Source organism: Embiotoca jacksoni, unplaced genomic scaffold, assembly GCF_022577435.1.
Source record: "Embiotoca jacksoni isolate LCO1_2020_lvr unplaced genomic scaffold, fEmbJac1.0.p SCAF_20, whole genome shotgun sequence".
In the NCBI taxonomy this organism is placed as follows: Eukaryota; Metazoa; Chordata; class Actinopteri; family Embiotocidae; genus Embiotoca; species Embiotoca jacksoni.
Window position 1 is genome coordinate 1645746 of NW_027185341.1, and position 19798 is coordinate 1665543.

General features: G+C 39.8%; 1 protein-coding gene across 3 annotated transcripts in view; it reads right to left on the minus strand.

The window, feature by feature from the left end:
• adam11 (ADAM metallopeptidase domain 11) overlaps positions 1–19798 on the minus strand; it is a 28937-nt gene that overhangs the window by 2536 nt on the left and 6603 nt on the right. The window contains exons 5-26 of one of the 3 annotated variants that reach the window (XM_069155522.1): positions 14838–14920; positions 14115–14172; positions 12227–12290; positions 11316–11455; positions 10024–10098; positions 9771–9842; positions 7553–7719; positions 7335–7419; positions 7025–7115; positions 6645–6696; positions 6249–6348; positions 5939–6010; positions 5049–5141; positions 4225–4305; positions 4046–4096; positions 3887–3950; positions 3596–3701; positions 3385–3504; positions 2819–2987; positions 2553–2667; positions 2050–2140; positions 555–572 (exon numbers count right to left, since the gene is read on the minus strand). In XM_069155522.1, the coding sequence (XP_069011623.1) occupies positions 555–572; positions 2050–2140; positions 2553–2667; positions 2819–2987; positions 3385–3504; positions 3596–3701; positions 3887–3950; positions 4046–4096; positions 4225–4305; positions 5049–5141; positions 5939–6010; positions 6249–6348; positions 6645–6696; positions 7025–7115; positions 7335–7419; positions 7553–7719; positions 9771–9842; positions 10024–10098; positions 11316–11455; positions 12227–12290; positions 14115–14172; positions 14838–14920 (1967 nt within the window). Of the gene's footprint in view, positions 1–443; positions 573–2049; positions 2141–2552; positions 2668–2818; positions 2988–3384; positions 3505–3595; positions 3702–3886; positions 3951–4045; positions 4097–4224; positions 4306–5048; positions 5142–5938; positions 6011–6248; positions 6349–6644; positions 6697–7024; positions 7116–7334; positions 7420–7552; positions 7720–9770; positions 9843–10023; positions 10099–11315; positions 11456–12226; positions 12291–14114; positions 14173–14837; positions 14921–19798 lie in introns of those variants that run through there. The other 2 variants (XM_069155521.1, XM_069155520.1) reach the window with 2 other exon arrangements.

The following is a 19798-nucleotide window of genomic DNA, read 5'->3' on the forward strand; positions in this document are numbered from 1 at the left end:
GTTGTCTAACCAAATATTCAATAAATCACTAGAACTCTAATCCAGATAGAACATAAAAATAACCAAAAACAAAAAACGTAAGAGAAGTTCACCTTTTATTACTGAAACCTTTATGAAATGAACAATACAAAGTCAACACAGCAACTAAATTAAAGAAATGGCAGCCAACTTTTATAGTGAACGGACATGCAGCACAAATAAAAATGAAGCAAACTAGGAAATACAATCACTTAAAATCTTTATGAGCTGATACACTTAGAAATAAATGATGAGCGTCTTGTTTATTTTAAAGCATCTATGGACGTGTAACGGCAAACAAGCAAAGGCTATATAAATGATGTTGTATGTGGCCTTGTTTCATGCTATATATTTGTACACACAATTAAAAAAAAGACGAAAATGAAGATGCCGATGGCAGATGAATATGTGTGTGTGTGCTTAGAAATATGAGAGGATTATTATAAAACAAATGGCATTATGTTGATTTAAGGAACAGTGATTCAAGACTGATAATGTCCCAGCGCTGGGATTAGGATTGAAAGGCGGGCTCGTACCTTCCTTTTCGGATGTTTCTGGATTGGACGCGATGCAGGAACAAGATGAAATAGAAAAGACAGCACCAGTAAGATTATCAACTGTGGTTTCATGTGGGCAACAAGCACAGCGAGAAAAACATGCAATGGCACCGCGGCCTTATAGCCAAGCTGAAAACAGGCGTTTTAAATATCTCCCATCTTTATCTTTTGTCATCCACAAACTAAACTTCACTACCAAGGAACCTGCCACGGCAAATCTATCCAGGGAGATGTGAAGTCATCAAACAAGCTTCAGTCATGAAATGAAGGCAAAAGGTTGCAGTCGAAGACGAGCATATTTGTTCCTTAGCATGCTGCAGCCATGCCGCAGCAAAACTAGCGAGGAAAACAAACTACAGAAAGAAGGCCTGAAGTCCAACCCAGCCGTGCAGCGAGAAAGCTGAAACAAGCTTTATAATATACGACTTCTTCCGTTTGGGATTCGGCATCGGAGGAAAATCTGCATCACACCAGCCGTGATGAACTTAAAAGAGAACTCCACTGATTGAGCATTGCACTCCTGTGATACTGTCAGACTCATGATGGACTTGATGTGTGATGCCAGTAGCGGCTGAAGCAGTTTGGAGTTGCTGGTCTAAAGCAGAGGTAAGAAACAGGCTGCAGAGGTCTATTACCTTTCAAATTAGTAGTCTTCAGTTGCAACCAACACTGACTCGAGTGATAAATTTAACATGAGGCACTTCCCTTACACACTTTGATGTGCAAATCAGTGGAGTTCCTCTAGCCCGAGATGCACAATACAAACTAGTTGGTTCGTTTAGTTCTGTGTGGTGAGTTTATAGCTTGTGAATGAAGTAAAGGGCTGCGACTAACGATTATTTTCATTATCGATCAACGTGTTTATTATGGTTAGTGATTGTTTAGTATTACTAGCTTATGGCACGGGTTAGGTTAATGTATAAGAATAGTGAATAAAGCACATCACAACTCATCAAGAGACCAAAGTGTTGTTTGTCTAAAACCCAAATATTTTTAGATTATAAAACTACTTGAGGAGGACTGGAACTCACAATTAGTTTGACCATTGACTGATTATTTTCTTAATGAACTTAATCATTCAAGATCTGGGACAAGTTCCCAGATCTAGAAAATATACGCAACTGAGCAGCTTTAACCACTGATGTTTTATTTTTTGCAATTTTTCCATAAATAAATCACTACGACTCTTATTATTTCATTATTTACCCCACTAAGTACTAAGGTTTTTAGGTAATGCAATAAGTAGTCAATTATCATGATGAAAGTTTCTACAAAGAGCGTACAAGCTGAAAGTGCCAGTGAGGGTTAAAAAGTGCCAACATTCATGCCACTTTCCTCCACAAATGGCCTTCGGTTGTGAGTGCGGATCAGACAGCAAGCAGAGGAAAATTCAGCAGCGAGCCGCAGGCATGCGTGTCAGCTGACAGAGGAACACGGCAAGCACACGCAGACGCAGGCATGCCACAGCTCTTACTTAAATCCCCAGCCAGTTCCCCCCAGGACTATTGCTGCCACCAGAATTGCACCAGCAACCGAACCTATTATGATATTGGTACCACTGGGACCTGCGGGAGTGAAGGAGTCAGCCAGTGAGGGAAAGGAAAAAAAAAAACAAAAAAAAAACAACAACCAGCATGTAAGAATGAGCTCTTTCTGTGTTTATCCTTTTGTATTTGGTGTCTGTTTGACTGTCTCAGAAAGTAGAACCAACTGAGAGCAATCCAGTTCAGTGCTGCACAAAATTCATCCGCAACTTAACCTTAGAGGAGCAGATTATTATAGCAAATTTGAATTCCCAACTGATGCTGAATTCATGTGCCTACGTTTCATGCAGGCGTGGTCACATGGAGACAGGTGAATGGGGCGTGGAAACATTTATTTTGTTGCTACACAAATTTTCTTGTTTTGTTTGGTAAAAAAAAAAAAGTAAGTAGTGTGGCTGTCTGATGAAAGGACTGAACTGCTCAATGTGGTTACCTCTGTACTTCTCTGGGCGATCTGCCGGGGTCGGCGTGGGGATGGGGTCAAACACACTGCAGTCCTTCCCGGTGTAGTCCGGTTCACAGATGCACTTCACCTCATTACTGCACGTCTGTGGGACACGGAGGGGAAACATGAGTGAGCGCAATTAACATTTGACCTCATTCACAAACCTCTAAAGCTCTTCTAGCCATAGAGTTTCACAAAACAAGGGAATAATAGAACAAATCTGGAGGTGGGAGTGATGATGGACATGGACTCACCCCATGGTGGGAACAGATGCGCGAGAATAAGGAGCCTGGGCAGGTGCTGAGGTTGAAGGTAGTGACCGGGAGGCAGCGGCGCTCTAAACACATCATGTTCGGTCCACATGGCGTCCCATCCTCCACGTAGCCCAGATCCAAGCCATCATCCAGCACTGCATGACCTCCCCTGTAGGTCAGACGGTCACATCGAATCCTGCTTACCTCATCTTGATTCTTCAGATGTTATAGATCCCCCCCGTTTCCTTCACAGCTGTACTGAATGATCATTGGTGAATGTGCCAGGTCATTACTTTCCCCCTGTTCTCCTTAAACTTGAACTTTTCTTTTTATCCTTACTTGTCTTTTTGAAGTTGATAAATGTGGGTAAATAGCAGTTGGTATTTTATTAATACCATTTAAAAAAAAAATATTATATCATATTTTATCAACTAAAACAAACTTCAAAATCAAATTGAGCCATTTTTCCTCACGTAGGGATCCTGGATGTCATCAGCCTTCTGTGTTTGTTAATCCTTTAAATCACTTTGTAAACCTACCAAGCTGTCAGAGAAAACCTGCCTCACCTGCAGTCCAGGTATCTGTTCTGATGGTGGATGGTCAAGCTGGTAACCTTCCCCTGCAGTTCGCCAAACCTGGGCCTTGCAGTCAGATTGGTGCAAAGCAGCAAACCACACAGAACGTCTCTGAAAACACGAGAAGATGCAACAAGAAAAGCTTAAAAATTGATGATAAACTTACAGTTTAAACAGAAAAGGTGTCTTATGAAGGACTCACTGCTTGTTGCACTGCACCCATCCCTGGCCATTAGAGTCCGGACCACAGTTTCCTTTGTCTGTGCCCTCCGAGTTCAGCTTTTCATAGCAAAATCTGTCAGCTGAGTCTGAGAGGAGAGGACAAAACTCTTTCACACTTTCACACAGTCACTAAAGCTGTATATTTACAAAGATCCTCCTCACAACGCTACAAAAAAAAAAAAAAAAAAAAAAAAAAAGCATCACCACCCACAGCCATTAGAGGGCAGTGCAACACCAAGAAATAAAAACTCAATATCCAATCCAAACCTACTGTAGCCCCACAGAGTCCTGCACTGGCCATCTCTGGTCTTACAGCGACCTCCATAACAACGACCCTGATGGGGAAAAAGAGTGGACATGAAGCTGAAGAGAAGACAGAAAGAGAAAGAGGAAGGTTTTACTGAATCTAACAACAAACATTTAACTTCACCTGACCAGCATCACATGTGTAGCCATCCAGTTTGTGGACATTATGAGGACACTGCAAGAGAAAGAACATGATTTCTACATTCAGTCACTTTGGGTTTTCAGATACATATATATATATATATTTTTTTTTTTTTTTTAAGCAGCTTGATAAATGCACAGCTGTTTCAGGTCTTCTTTCACCTGGCTGGAGTCTCCAGTGCAGGTCTCGGGGATGTCACAGTCATTCACAGCATCGCGGCACTTCACCCCTCTCAGCTCATACTGTAATCAGAAATACTTTGTTGATCTTCAAGGGAAAATGGGTCATGTTTAAACATTCTAAAAATATGTAAAGATATGTGTAATATACTACAATATATAACAACAATGTAAAAGGAATGCTGTGAATTGGCATCTATAAATGTTTAAATGCAAGAATAGAACAAATAAGAAACATTACTTGAAATATACAATATAAATGCAGTATTAGAGCAGTATAAATATACATCAAAGTACTGCATAGTTAAGCGGTTGCACAAATTTGACTTTTTAGTCAGTATTGCACAGTTGAAAATACAAATTGTAAATAATTATGAGGTAAAAAAGCAACAGAGGAGGACAGAAAATGTAGAGAAAAAGTTGGAACTTTCTTGGGCTAGTTCTAAAAGTTTCACATGAATAAAATGGGCTCCATGTTGACACCTGCAAGAATCAAATAATTGTCCCAGTCCACATCTCCAGGCCAAAGAGAGTGTAGAAAAACTCCAGCTCCATTTAAAAGTCTATGTTAGGGAGCAAATAGCAGCCTTACAAAAGCAAGTCGGCAACACTGATGTTATAGAATCGGTTCGAAAAATTGTCAACGGCAACTCAAATTTACAACAATGTTACATCCATCTTCACCGTAGTAGTACTGAGCAGCGTCTTCATTAAATGCGCCATGCTCAGCCATCCGGTCTTCTCAGACCTCCAGTATAAATGGAGTTATTACTGACTGTATGGTGTGATGCACTGAAGCAGCTCACCTTGCAGTCCCTGCAGCAGAGCCCGTTGCTGCACATGGCATTGTGGGTCAGAGTGCACTTCTTACAGCAGTTTGCTCCACTCTGAGCGCACTCCTACAAGCCAGAGACAGTTTATAGATTATTTGTAGAGTGTTTGCATCTTTCACATACATGCCTCAAGTTAACAGTGCAATTACACCTGGTTTACCCGTTTGTCTGTGACATCCAAGTCATGATTTATCTGTTATCTGAAGGCAGCTGGACTTTCCTGAGGTTGTTGAAGGGTTTCATGTCTCATCCAAAAGGTTTCTTCATCTCTAACCGACTGGTGGAGAGTCCCAGGCTTTTAACAACCCCACAAGAGGACAGAAGCCTGGGACTCCCCACCACATAGAAGAGAAGAAGCCTTTTGGATGAGAGCTGAAACACCTTCAAGAACCTCAAGATGTCCAGCTGCCTCAGGTACCACTTAAATTTTCCTTGTTTGTTTTGCAAAAATCATTTCCTACATCAGTTAATGCACAACTGTAGCATCTACCGCGATTCAGGGAACAACAAAACATTTTTACAGTTACATTTACGCTTAATTGTTCTTCGTTGTCAGACATGAAATCAAGAACTCCTACATGAATTTAATGTACGTGACAGTCTTTCACCCACAGAACAAGCATTTTTCAAGCCTTTCATATCCACATAAGGAGCTAGTCCACTTCGGACTGACTATTCATGGCCACCGTAGAGTTTCATGGCCACCGTAGATTCTCTTTCACACTTAGAAGGGAAGGGTGAAGCAAGAATGTTTAACCTCACGGCTAGAAGCCACTAAATGCTGCACGCTTCTCCTTTAAAGCTGAATGACTGCACTGTTTTAAAGTAATGAATAAGACATTAGTTAACTTAAATGTGCTCACCACTATTGATCCACAGTCACATTCTTCTCCCAGCTCCACATATCCATTGCCGCACTCTGAAGGGTCTACCAGCTGCAAGAAAAAAAACCCACAACAATACAGAGGTTTATCATCTGGGTATGTAAATAGCTCTACTGTTGCTTTGTGTTAAAAAATGATCATAACAAATTAAAGAAATCCCTGAAGCTTCAGTTTGAATCCTTTGAGTCTCCAATACGAACTGTCAGAGGTTTTCCTACATTTCTGTCTCCATATAAGTGATTAAACTCAACCTGAAGAGCCTCTCTAATAACAACCAACCGCCCATCACCTTTGTGGGCTTGTTGAAGAGGCAGCTGCCTCCTCCCTGCTGAAGGAAACGCAGGTATTCATCTATACTGCAGCGCGAGAACTTCCTGGGCAGGTAGTAGCTGGTTGATACAGAAAAAAGAAAAATAAATCATTCACTATTACATGTATTTTGGAATAGTGCATAAAATAAATAAAAAAATATGGTAACCTTTTAAAGAAAATAAAGGACAGAATAAGCTATATTTAAAAGGTACACTCAATTCTACAGGATAATTGGCACTACATTAAATGTCATGTAATGTCGAGGAAAGACAAAAATAAATCACAATTCATCAATAAAATGAACAAAGCCAACTATTGTAGTTATGAATTCTTTCTAAATTCTGAATTAACTTATTGTAAATTGAGTTCATACCCGGTGTCCTCCATTATACAGCCCAGCCATGGATCTGGACACCTGCAGTCTCCTGGACACACAAAACACTTCTGTGGTCACGACGGGTCACAAATCGACTTCACACAACAGAACCTGCTCTGCACTGCTGAAATCTCAAAACTTGAGGGAGCAGTAAAAGTGATGATGATGATGATGATGATGATGTCAGCTTATTGATAAATTCAACATAATGAGCTCAGTGGTCAAATCAAAAGTATATTAGTTCCCTTTAGATGAGTTTGAACCAACTTAAACATACAAATATCAATAATATTTGCAGTAAGGCATTCACCAACAGGAAAAAAAACAAAACTATGGGTATGTACTGATTTAATGTCTACAATTTGTTTTCGTCTCACCGGCAGCCGTTCGCTCCTTGTTCCTCAGCATGCCGATGTTCTGCCCAAGACTCTGACACAGTGTGATGGCCATGGGACCCACACTTCCAAACTGAAGAAACACACACACACACACACACACACACACACACACACACACACACACACACACACACACACACACACACACAATATGTAAACAAAAACTGAAGGGAAAAGTAATAATTACTCCTACAGATACGCACTTTTTAGGAGCTTAAGTGCACGGCCTCTGTGTTTTTCATAGTGCAAGTAGGAATAAAAGTAGCTAACAGTCTAAGTTCAGTCTCACCTCATTGATTCCTCCACCCCGAGTCAGTGAGCAGATGCCCCCGATGTAGGCTGCCTCGCTGCGGCTGCTCATGAACGTCCTCCCACTGTAGTGACGACGGAGATGGTTAGATAAGAAGAAGAACAAGGAAGAGTAGGAGGAGAATGAAAGAGGAAGATGTGGTAGAGAAGAAGGAGAAGTGGAGGATAAAATAACTAAATTCAGAGGAGTGAACCCACGAGAAGAGGTGCACGGCATCGCAGCGTTCCTTGATGCTCTCCTTTCTGTACTTCATAAAGTCGCGCAGGGTGAGCAAGGCGTCATTGCCAATGGAGACCCTGTTTTCAGACGACCAGGTTTCCATGGCTACCAGGACGATGCGAGTGTTGAGCTGCTCCTTGAAGATCTGGAAACATCAGAAAGTAAAAATCAGCAAGAACTATGCACCGGGGGAGGACGTACTTGCTGAATTGCCGGAACTTGCTGGCACAAGTTCGTGCGTATATTGTAATATAATAGTAGTCAGAAACAGCAGATAGATTTAAATTTAGAGGAGCATTTTTGGAGGATATTATCACTTTGAATGACCTCAAATGACTTGCAAAATGAAGTACAAATGTAATGCGATGAACAAAGATAAAACAGCCAAAAACAAGTTCTCCATTCGTCTTAAAATAGCATATTTTGACAAAAAAATGAGTTCAACCAGGCAAGGTCAAAACAACTAATACCAATAATAAAAGGCATCCTGTGGAGTATTTGACCTCTAATAAGGTGATGAAGCATATTTTCTATAAGTAAGTCTGTCTGGTGCTCATACACAAGCATTAACACATGCGCAAATGTCTGTGGGTGAAATAAACAACAGTTGTTGGTAATGCACCGGGAAATACAGCAAAGGCAGGAAAGAATGCAACTGCCTCAAAGCAAATAGCAGTTTAAACACTGCTGGATTCAAAGTTCAAAGGAATGAGGTGCATTCATCCTGTTTGGTGAGTAACACTGAATGCAAACATACATTTTGTTTGTTTAGGGTTCATTTAAGTAGCAGTTTTCTGACATGTAAATGGTTGAAACAGATTTCCTTTAAGGGAAGAGGGCACTGCGGGATATAAAATAAAGAAAAACTGCCTTTATGTCACAGAACATAACAGCTGAATTTCCCAAATTGTATTGGAGCTGAAAAGGAAGCTTTAACCAAAAACTAAGACGGCAAAATTTTGAATCTGTAAGTTGATAACCGTTTTCACAAGTAGACAGATTCACTCAAAAATAAAGTGTTTGCATACAATGTTATTGGAAACAATAACTGTACACAGTTGTATCTGTCTACTTTAGTCTTGAAGAGGCAGAGGGAGGGCAGCAGCTGGTTGCCATGGAGACCAGCATTACTGTATTTGTACCCAGTCAGCACAGGGTTTCCCGTGATGATGCTGCAGCAGGACACAAGCACACATGGTGCATTTTTTTTTTTTACTCTTTATTTAGCTGTTTTGGAGGATAATCATATCCAATCATCTGCATCACACGCGAAAAAGGTTCTTAAATAAATGATACAAAAGTGCTCACAAGGCTTTGAGTTTTCTGACTGTAAAGCCACGCATCATCGCTTCACTCTATATTGTAAACCTTCTCCAACCTGACCCCTCCTCTACACATTTCGCTCCTATAATAATATTATTTTATCTCTCTAAACATGCAGTAATCTTACTTCTCTTTGAGAGTTCATCTTTAATCTGATTAATCTGTAGGTTTTACAAATGCATGGTGAGTGTAGTCATCATTACACAATATAGGTAACTGCAGTATGTTCTACTTCACCATTTACAGTATGTTTAAACTGTTTTGTTTGATATTTGATGTTGCATTGAAATTGATGGCACTTTTCATACCTTGAAACTAATATAAGGATAAGATTATACAAAAAAAAAAAGAAAAAAAAATACATTTTAATGCATCCTTAGGTGTGTATTTCTGTACACATTGAAATGGTTAAAAAGATTAATGTTAAAATCCGCTGTTAGGTGATTCTAGAAGGGACGGTTCAAGAGTCAGTATCAGATATTGATCAGATATTATCAGTTTGTTAGAGTAATGTACCCACTAATACAGACAAGCATGTGAAATATTTCTGACAGTTAAATCATTCAAAACCCAGAGAGAGATGGTTTAAAGATAAAGCTTGTGGCTTAAATGAGTAAAAGATGGCAGCTGTCCCACTTAGGAACGTCTCATCTGCAGGAAAAGGCTCTGAAACGTGGCAATCATCCTAAAGAAAGCTCTAGAGCACCGCGACAATTCACTATGAACAGGTGCCACGGTTAAAAAAATAGATGACAGGAAGAGGAAGTTCAACTCCTCAGCAATATTTCCACTTTTATACCTGGCCCGTGTTCAGCACTGTAAATGAGGTCTGTTTTGTAATGCGTGTCTATAAGAATAAATTAAGCTTCTCACCAAATCAGCCATGTTCACCACAGATTTGGCGAAAATCTTCGCATGAGTGGTCGAGCGCCGGAGCTGCACAAACTAACAAAAGGACAAGAGAAACGGAGTGTTACTGTCTTTTGTGATGTTTCCGTACAGATTATGAAAGGTCGTACCAACCCTGTGATTGACGAGACTCACACTGACTTATTATTATTATTGTCGTCTAGCTGCAGTTGCACAGACAAGGTTAAAACCTCAGATCTGTTAGCTTCACACGTACCAGTTCATAATCGTTGACAACCATCAGCTCGATGTACTTGGTCTCAGTCTGGACAGTGCGTTGGCCTCGCCGCACCTGGAGGGGGCAAAAGAAATCCACTCAGCTAGAAGTTTGAGTCCGCTGTCATCGTAACCTTCACACAGGACAAACACACACACACACACACACACACACATAAACACAACACGTGCACACCCAGCAGGTGAGATCATTATTCACACTGCATGTACACACACACACACACACACACACACACACACACACACACACACACACACACACACACGCTGATGCTGGTGAAACTCTAGTCTTTGTCCTTGAGAGGGAAACATAACTTGGAGAACAACAATCATTCATTCATGAAGCAGAATATTGCAGATAGAGATAGAAAGATAAGTTGTAGCGTCCGTGTACAATTACTTTTGGAGTCTAAGAAGAAAGAAAAAAAACTTTTAAAGCTGCTGAAAACTAGTATTCAAACCTTTTCCTGGGAATCATTAAATAATCATGAGTACTGTAAATAAACAACAGTTCAAGTTTCTAAAGAAATATCCTTCGGCATTATTCAGTAAGATTTTAATCACAAACTCAACTCTAATCAGCATCACAAGTAAAGTGTTTATTTGATTTGTAAATTTGTAAATTAGATTTATTTAAGGTAAAACTGTCAGCACACTTTGGTTTATGCTTTTGAAAATTTGGAGGAGTGCAAAGAACACGATATTGACATTTTTCAGCTGCACATAAAACCTACGAAACCATCATTATGAAAAAACTGTGTGTTCCAGGAAAACCCGATTGCTCACAGTCAAAGTTGCTGCCAAACTGCTAGCATGACGTAAATGTCAAAATAAAAGCAGCGGAGGCTTTTGTTAGACTCATCCTGCCTGGAAAAGCAAACATCTCTCACACTTCACACCCTCACATTGTAATGGTGGCTCAACCCAAAATTCAGAGGCATCAGTTGAAAAGTGTCCTCAAATTTCGGTGACCATCCCCGGACATATGGTACTTATCTCAACAAATTTTTTTTTTATTATCTTGGGACTCTATTTTTTTTTTTTTTTTTTTGCATGAAAGCTGAGACAAGCTATCAGCATGCGTGTGGAAATTTGGCATCACTGACAGACTTGTTTGTGAAATATTAATTGTGTTTGCATATCTCATCTCTTGATGTTTCCCTCATGGTGACACTTGCTGCAATGCACACGACGTGTTCCTGGCAGGCCAGGTGTGTGCATGAAGGTGTGTGTGCAGAGAAAGAGACTCGTACAGCCTCTGCGAAAACTGACTTGTCTTTTCGAGCGTCTAAGGCCTCGTGTAGAAACGGGCTTCTCTTTGTCAGACCAGTCGTCTCCATCCCTCGGCTCGCCGTCTCCTTCGCTTTGGCCGTCTGTCTGCCCTTCAGGCTGTGTGCTGTTCGAGGAGCATCCTGTGACACGCACGCACGCACGCACGCGCACACACACACACACACACACACACACACACACACACACACACACACACACACACACACACAAGAGCGAGAGAAAAGTGGCTAGTCATCATTCCAGAGATGGATGTAACTCTGTATTTTAGTCCGCGGATCTACAGGAGAGATCAATATCACGCAGCCAGCGGAGGAGAGAGGAGGAAAAGGGAGCGCAAAGCAAGACAAAAGAGGACAGTTAGGGGTGAGGAACCAGGGAGGAGGAACTGGGAAATAGGAAGGAGATGAATCTGGAGAGGCAGTGTCGGGTACGAACAGAGTCGGAGAAGAGATGCGGTCAAATGAGGCGTTTATCAAGGGCGAGGAGGACAGAAAAGACAGACAGCCTGAGGAGGACACTGTCGGAAGTTTGTGTGAAAGAAAAGACAGAACAACCAAAAATAGCATTACAGAACATTTGATTGTTTTAGATCAATGTCAACGCTCTCCGAGAACAAGTAATGTCAGGACGTCTTTGAGTTTTACAAAGAAGCTTCTTCCTGTCAGATTTCATCAAAAGCTCGGGCTGACTTTTAACTACACGTCATAAACTTGTAAACTTCACATCATATAATTGGGTATGATTTACATCTGTGGAGCTACGTTGTGTCTCACTCAGGTTTGCGACTTTTAAATTAAAGGTCAATGAGACAAGGACTTTGTATCCATGAAAAACTTTCTTTGTTGCATCAGGGAGAATTAAAATACCAAGAGTTTTTCTGGAAGTCCTACCTGGACAGGGAGGTGGGAAGAGATCAGTGTTGGGCATTCGATACACAATGTGTTCATTCAGCTCCTGAAGGATGTCGGAAAAAACAGGGGGGGGGGGGGGGGGGGGTTAAAGCATGTCTTTTTAATAGCAGCTGGATAGGCAGAGATGGAAGGTAACTAAATACTTTTACTCAAGTACAATACTTTAACTAAACGTGGGTGAATATTTACATTTTCTGCTGCCTTATACTTCTCTCGCACTTCAGAGGGAACTATAGTACTTTTAATCTGAAATCGTACTTTACAGGTTAAGTTTTTACAGAAAGAAACCAGCTAAACATTAACGTACACACGACGTCAGGGAAACGTCATTTCCACGTCTTAGTGTACGTGATTTGAATGCTTAACAGAGTAGCCGGAATACAACTTTTTCCACCGTTTTTTTCAACGTCAGATGTCAGAAAGGTATTTCTTTTAACCTCCGTTCAACGTCCACAGTGGACGTCTTTTTTTTTTTTTTTTAAACGTCCACTGTGGACGTACCTCGGACGTTCAAACTACCCAGGCGTTCCGATATCGAACCCGTGTTGGACATCCACCAGATGTACAAAAGTGGGTCTGGACCGACCGACGTTATAAAAGACATGATCTGAACGTCTCCCTGATGTTGTGTGTTCGCTGGGTAAGGACAGAGAACTGTCGACACTCCTTTTATTTGCACTATGTTGTCATTTCTTGTTTTAAGGGTCCTAAGAAGAGAGCCTATTTTGGTGTAAGCCATTCCAGGAATGAGAAAGAAGTTATTCTGAAGTAAAACTTCATAATACAAAAAAAAAGTCAGACAGTAGCAGGAAATCTGACCTTGCCCTTTAAAAGGTTCACCAGACTTTTATCAACAGGGATGAAATCGCACAACTCTTTCCAGTGGAAGAAGTAGATATGTACATGGAATAAAAAATAAATTAAAAAAAACCCCCGCTAATTTATTAACACCAAATGCAGCTCTACAACAGCGATGACGTCTCCTTAAACAAAATAAATAAAATAACACAAAAGTTGAAAAGACTTTTCTCATCGTGAACTTAAAAGCTCTTGTGTGAATGGAAAGCGCGGTCCTCCGAGGTAGAGACAGACCAACGGGAGGAAAGTGCTTTGATGCATAATTAATCAATCACTGGGCTGTCATAATGGCAGTAACACTACTGGACACGCTGGTACACTTGAGCTGGAGATAAATACTTTATGAAAATGACCTATCTGAGATAGAGAGCCTGGGAGAGAGACAGAGACCGAGGGAGTTTGAAGACGAGCTGAGAGGCTATTGATCCATCTCTCGAGTCTACGTAATTGAGCTGTACTTCGATTACTGTGAGCCTTAATGGGAAAAAAAAAAGCTCAGCCTCTCTCACATTAAACACTTTCCACCCACTTCCTTCACTGTTACATGCCTATTTCTTTTGAATACAACATCTATTTTAGTATCAAATCTGAACAATTTTTAAAGATATTTAAAAAAAGAAAAAAAAAAAGAAAAAAAAGAATTGTCAATCTTTAAAATATTTTCCTTTGCATCCCCGTCTCTGTCAGAAGATGTGTCCCTTCAGATACGAGGCAGAAGATTTGTTTCAGCGGTGGTGGATTGTGTGTCAACTCATTACCTTCCATACAGCAACTCAGAGATAGAGTAACACTGTCTGGACTGACGGTAAGTCGCGGAGAGTGGAGAGAAAGTGAGGCGGTCGCTCCCTGCATTATTCAACCATATTTTGATGACTTTTAAAGAGACAGTTTTTCAAGCTCTTTTTAATGTGACCTTGTCAGTGCTTTGGTTCGATGACAAGCAAACAGATATGTGTGCGTTTCCTGCTAATCCAATGAGCTAATACGACTCACTGCACTCCTCCCTTACCTCCCCGCTGCCAAAAGGTTCAATCCCATAAGAAAAGTTGCCATCAGAAAACATCCCGCTGAAAAGAGACAAAACAAAACACAGCAGTGTGTTATGGCATGTTTGTCTTTCTTCATTGCATTCATTCACAAAGGATGTTTAATACAAACCTAAACCATAAACATAGAGTCTGTAGAAACAATATAGTGCCGAACTGCAGGTTTAAAAATGCTCCCATACATTATCATTAGCTTTTCATGTTTTAAGATATTTTCACATTAGTGTGACACAAAAATGTATCGTGTTATTGCAGCAAACTTATCTTGTTATAATAATATACTATTTAATATGTTATAATGTAAAATGTTATAACATGATTTGTTCAGCTTGGTACACAGGACAAAGTTCTTTATTTACAGGTTTACATGTAAGACGGTTTGTTCAAGTGTGAAAAATGCTTCATCACTGTATTGGTGTCCACGTGGGCTGAGAGACTTTCAAAGCAAGAGACAATAAATTATATCATTTTCTTAATTTTTTAATTTCATCAAAACAATTATTGGAAAATACACTTAATACAAAGGGGCATTTTTTAGAAGACTAATAAAGTGAAGACTGGATTTTTGCACCCATTCTTTTTCCATAGGCTGTAAGAAGTTTGGAAGTGCTTAAAAACATTCATCTTGAGTTCCAGACTGAGGTTTGAGATGAAGTGACAACAATCTGTTAAAGTATTTGACTCACTGCAGGCCATGGCAGGTAGACAGAGCCACCCAGGAGCGTGGCAGCCCCCGCACTCGCCCATGGTAGTAGCAGTGCTCCCCTCCCTGAAACCAAACAATAGATAACAGTGAGACACTGAACCCTCCATCATCCAGTAACATGCTCACGTCAAATTTCAGAAAATGATACCCACACCGTCTGAGAACCACACACCTCTACTGGGAAACGCAATAGTCCACCACTCTGAAGATAATAGCAATGAGTTCCATCAAATATCGTACGCTCTCGTCATCTGCTTAAGATGCTCCGCAGAATTAAACTGAGGTGTTACCAGATATTGTTGGACCCCATATTTTTCTTTCTTGATGTAGCCTACCAAAAATTCCAGGTAAAGTATGCAGGAGTGTGTGTGTGTGTGTGTGTGTGTGTGTGTGTGTGTGTGTGTGTGTGTGTGTGTGTGTATTTTAATGGAGTTCAAGTTTGAGTGCAGGAAGAACAGGTGAAAGTCCAGTTTCAGAGTAAAGTGAGTGTATGTAGGCTAAACACTGACTTCAGACTTTTCATTCAAAAAAAAGTCTGTTTTGTGCATGAATGAAAAAAGTACATTGTTAGTATGAGAACTCCTTATTTGGGGTTGATATTTTACCTTGTTAATGGCAACAATTACAGCTTTCTAGAGCACAAAATCCAACACTATGAGAGACAGACAATATCCTATCTCAAGGTTACAGTGTGTAAACTGATATCGAAGAGGTTGATTATATAAGGAAACATTCCAATACACCAACTCGTCAATGAATAGCATCTCAAACTGTATGACTTGCACAGAAAACCTACCCCTACATGTGTCAGTGTGTTGATGAAGAAACAATGGGATTTAATAGGATAAAACATTTTTTTAAAAAATGATAGCGTGAGTGACAGCATCAGCTGATACTTTCACTTCGACAAAAGCTGCAGAGAGGTGTCACCTCCAGACCTCGCTCCAGATACCTTCAACCGGTTTATTCATAATCCCCTGAAAGGCTCCAACTGCATGATCATGTTTTGAAGATAGTATTTCTATACTGCCTCTCACAGTACAGGAATCATCAAATTACAACAATCTGAGAGGAGACTCGCCCCAGTCAGTCAAGCAACACATGCAAGGTTGCAAATGTGCCAACTAACAACAGTGTTGAGAAGAAAAAAAACTGAGCGCGTTAGACAGAATAACATTCAGTAGAAGGATTTAATTATCAAGCAGGAATCATCTAAGCGTGCCGAGATTACAGACACGCGTCTTTGTTGCTACTTGTAATTGTGTGTATGGATTTATGTGTGCGAGTGAGTGGCAGCGAGAGAGTCCATTTCAGGTGTTTGTAATGGACCCCAAAAAGTCATGTCTGCCACCTGAGCCTGGTGTTGTCCAGCATGGCTGACAGACCAAAACCAAGAGGCAACTTGGAGCTGATGTTCTTTACGCCTGGTCAAGCTTTACTCCGAGCTCAAAACTGAAAATTCACTCAGAGATCCTGTCAAGTCCAATATAAGCTTGAGTTATTTCTCATCAGACGTGCAACTTCTTTGCTACTTTGCAGAGACAGAGGGTGAACGTAAAGTACTTTCAGTTATGGTCTGTCTTGATCTGACAAGGGGGGACTGTATTGGCTTCACAGTAAGGCCATTTCAACTGTGATATTCTCTAAAGGTGGGTTAAATCCTAACAGGTGCAGCCTCACACATTGTCCTGTTGATGAGAAATCAATGGCTGGCCTGCTGGTCTGGCAAGTACAATGTCTTCATCCAGCCTCAAGTCAGTTACACACAACCCTGAGAGAAAGAGACTTTTTTTCTTACCCCTCACAAGGTGAGACCCAGTGTGTGGGAGCTTTAGATGAAGCCGTCGTCCACCTGTCAAACATGATGTCTTAGACGTCCGAGCACACAGGGTGCTGGTTGCTTTTGGGAGACGGCGCCTTAATGAATTTAATCTGTTTTGGGGTTTTACCCAAATTATTGTAAAAATTGTCAAATTGTTTTTTTCACTGGTTGTGTGTTACAAAACTAAATTAGACTTCTACTTAGAAATTGGTTAAAAGAAAGTGTCAGCTTCATTTCTGAGAGGATCCAGTCAAAAGAGACTGAACTTACTAATGTCCCTGCATCAGCATCATTAAACTAGCTCCTCTACCGTAATTGCAGTTGGTTGGAAATTTATGGGATGTAGAAATCACAAGCAGTGCCTCCACACTAAAAGGTTAAAAGTTCAAAAACACAAAATAAAAAAATGAATAAATAAACAAATTTCTGTAAGACTGTACTATATAATTAACTAAATTAACCATCATCACATACTTACAATGAAAATTGTGACATGCTAATTGGCAAAAGAACCGTTTTACAGGTGTCTGGTCAAAAACTGCAGGATTAGACTACTTGGATACTGCTAATGTGGCTAATAATTGAATGCAAAGATTTATTTCCCAAGTCTAATACTGCGAAAATTGTAACTCTTACAGTAAAACTTTTACACCATTTTATCATTTCAGGGATCGGTTTAGAGCTATGGAAACACATTTTTGTTTTACTATTAACTAAATATCACAACCATTTCCAGACATCCAAGTAATATCTGGTATTTTTATTTTTTATTTTCGATGCAGTGTCAGTTCTGTTGAGGAATAAAAGGACTTTCATCATTCATACTGAACAGAGAGACGGCCCTCGGCACTTAGCGCACAGCAAGATAATAAATAAATAAAAGGCAGGATTACAAGGCTAAATGGAGGAAATCAAATTGTATGACACAGCAGACACACACTGAATGGGAGTGTGCTTTTCAAAGATGTATACACTCCAAATAATGGCAACTCACTTGTGCAAATACAGTAAACGCTGCTGTCTTAGAAAAACTGAAATAAATAAATTAAAATAAAATAAAATAAAGGGGGGAAAGTGACGGGTGAGCAGGACACTACATTAGAAGTGAGTGACTTCATGAATGAAATAAAAACTGCTTGCACTCACAAATGGTGGCAAATAAACAGCCATGTCCTGCAGAAACAAGAGGATTAAATTTGACATCATTAGCTGTAACAGAATTAGAAAAGCTGGGGTTTACTCAATGTCTGGACTCAGCATTGTTGATCTGAGAGGAGCAGGGGGGAAAGAAACAACAGGAGCTAATAGAAAGTGAAAGGAGCACAAGATAGATTTAAAAAAAAAAAAAAGAAACAAAAAGTTTACAGTATTTAAAGTCTTCAGTAGGAAAACCATGTCCATTCCTAAATGAGCTTTTTCCAGATACAATGAACCACATTGGCAGGAAAAGACAGATAAATAAATTATTATTAATTTATTAGTGGAACTATTAGGGGGGAAATATTAAGAGATGAGAAAACTCCCACTTTCTCTCTGACTGTGTTTGAGAGAAGCTAATTCATCACCAGTGCTCAGGTACTAGTTCGTATGTAGCTCTGTAAGCTGATAGTGGGTGGTACATTTGTATGTGATTAAAAGAAAAGACACTATGGTATCAATCAACGCGTCAGGAATTAAAACAACTGATGTTTCTCCACCAACATCATCTTTGTTTTTTGGTGAATTAAATATACGATCGATAGCTTCCCTTGTGCTTAAAATCACACAGCACTAAAAACTGATTTTGAAATAGCAAAGAAAAGAAATCTGCTGATTTTGTCAGAAATTTAAAAAAAAAAAAAAAAAAAAAAAAAAAAAAAGCAAGCCACTGACAGAAACATAAAACAGCTCCTATCTGTTCTAGCCATCCTTATTCCTAATTCAATTCCCCTTTTAGCCGCGTGTCATTGAGACTCAATCCAAATGAGTCAGCCACCGGCTCAGCAGAATAGCATAGACCCATTGAGACCAATTAAAAAAAAGTGACAAACAAAGGCAGGAGGAATTTATTGGCACACGTCAATAAAACTAAATAAATCAATATGGAGAAGATGGTGGAGGAGGAGGAAGCTGCATACATCGGGTTCTTACTCCTGAATGGGTATATTTTTAAAATAAATCTTAACTTTTCGATTTTCAGTGGTAAACGGATGTTTTGCATTGTGGAGAGCTTGGCAGATATTGGATTTTTGAGGCCAAAATTATTATCAAAATCCAAGTAAACAAAAGACAAAATCTGACTCAATGCATTGGTCAATTTCATTTTTTTACACAAGCACACTTTTGAAGAGAATCTCTTAAATTTGTTGATTAAATAACTTTGCTTTGACAACATTGAGTGGGCTATTTTACAATTTATTTTACAGAAAAATAAACATGTCTGTTCTCTCTGGTGAACAAACTGTGTAAAAGAGACATTGTTTCTGAATTACTCTGCCCATTTGGCATGTTTTCTGATTGGGCTAAAAACTATTTAAGATGTCTTTTCCTTTAATAGTAAAAAAAAAAATACCCCATGTCTTCCCGAATAACACTAACTTATGGAGCTTTAAACACATCTTACTACACATTTCTGTATTATAATAAATAATTATGTGATTATAGTTTGATATCATATAGGTATAGAAAATAAATATTAAAGTCTGACTTTAAATTCTCCCTGCACCTAATATTCCATATTTTTTAAACAATTTCTGTCATTTATTTTATTTCGACCTATGCAAATCAAAGTCAAACTCATTTATCGCAGCAATGTTAAACATCTGACTCCAAAGATCACGGCAGAGGACAGTTGAAGGATTCGGTTTGGTTGTTTCTGGAGATGGACATGATTTAAATTCCCCTCACAACAGAACAAAGTAGACCCACGCTGGTACTGCGGCTGACTGCTGGTTACTGTGGCAACCATCTACCGATTGGTCAGGTGGTTCCTTGGCAGAGAAAAAAGGAGAGATGGAGGGAGTGAAAGAGACTAAAATAAAGCAGAGGAGAGCGACAGAAAGACACCGTTGCTCAGATGCTGTTTAAAGCCAATCTGCTGCCCATCTCTGAGGCTCATGATCAAAAGGACATTTACCTCA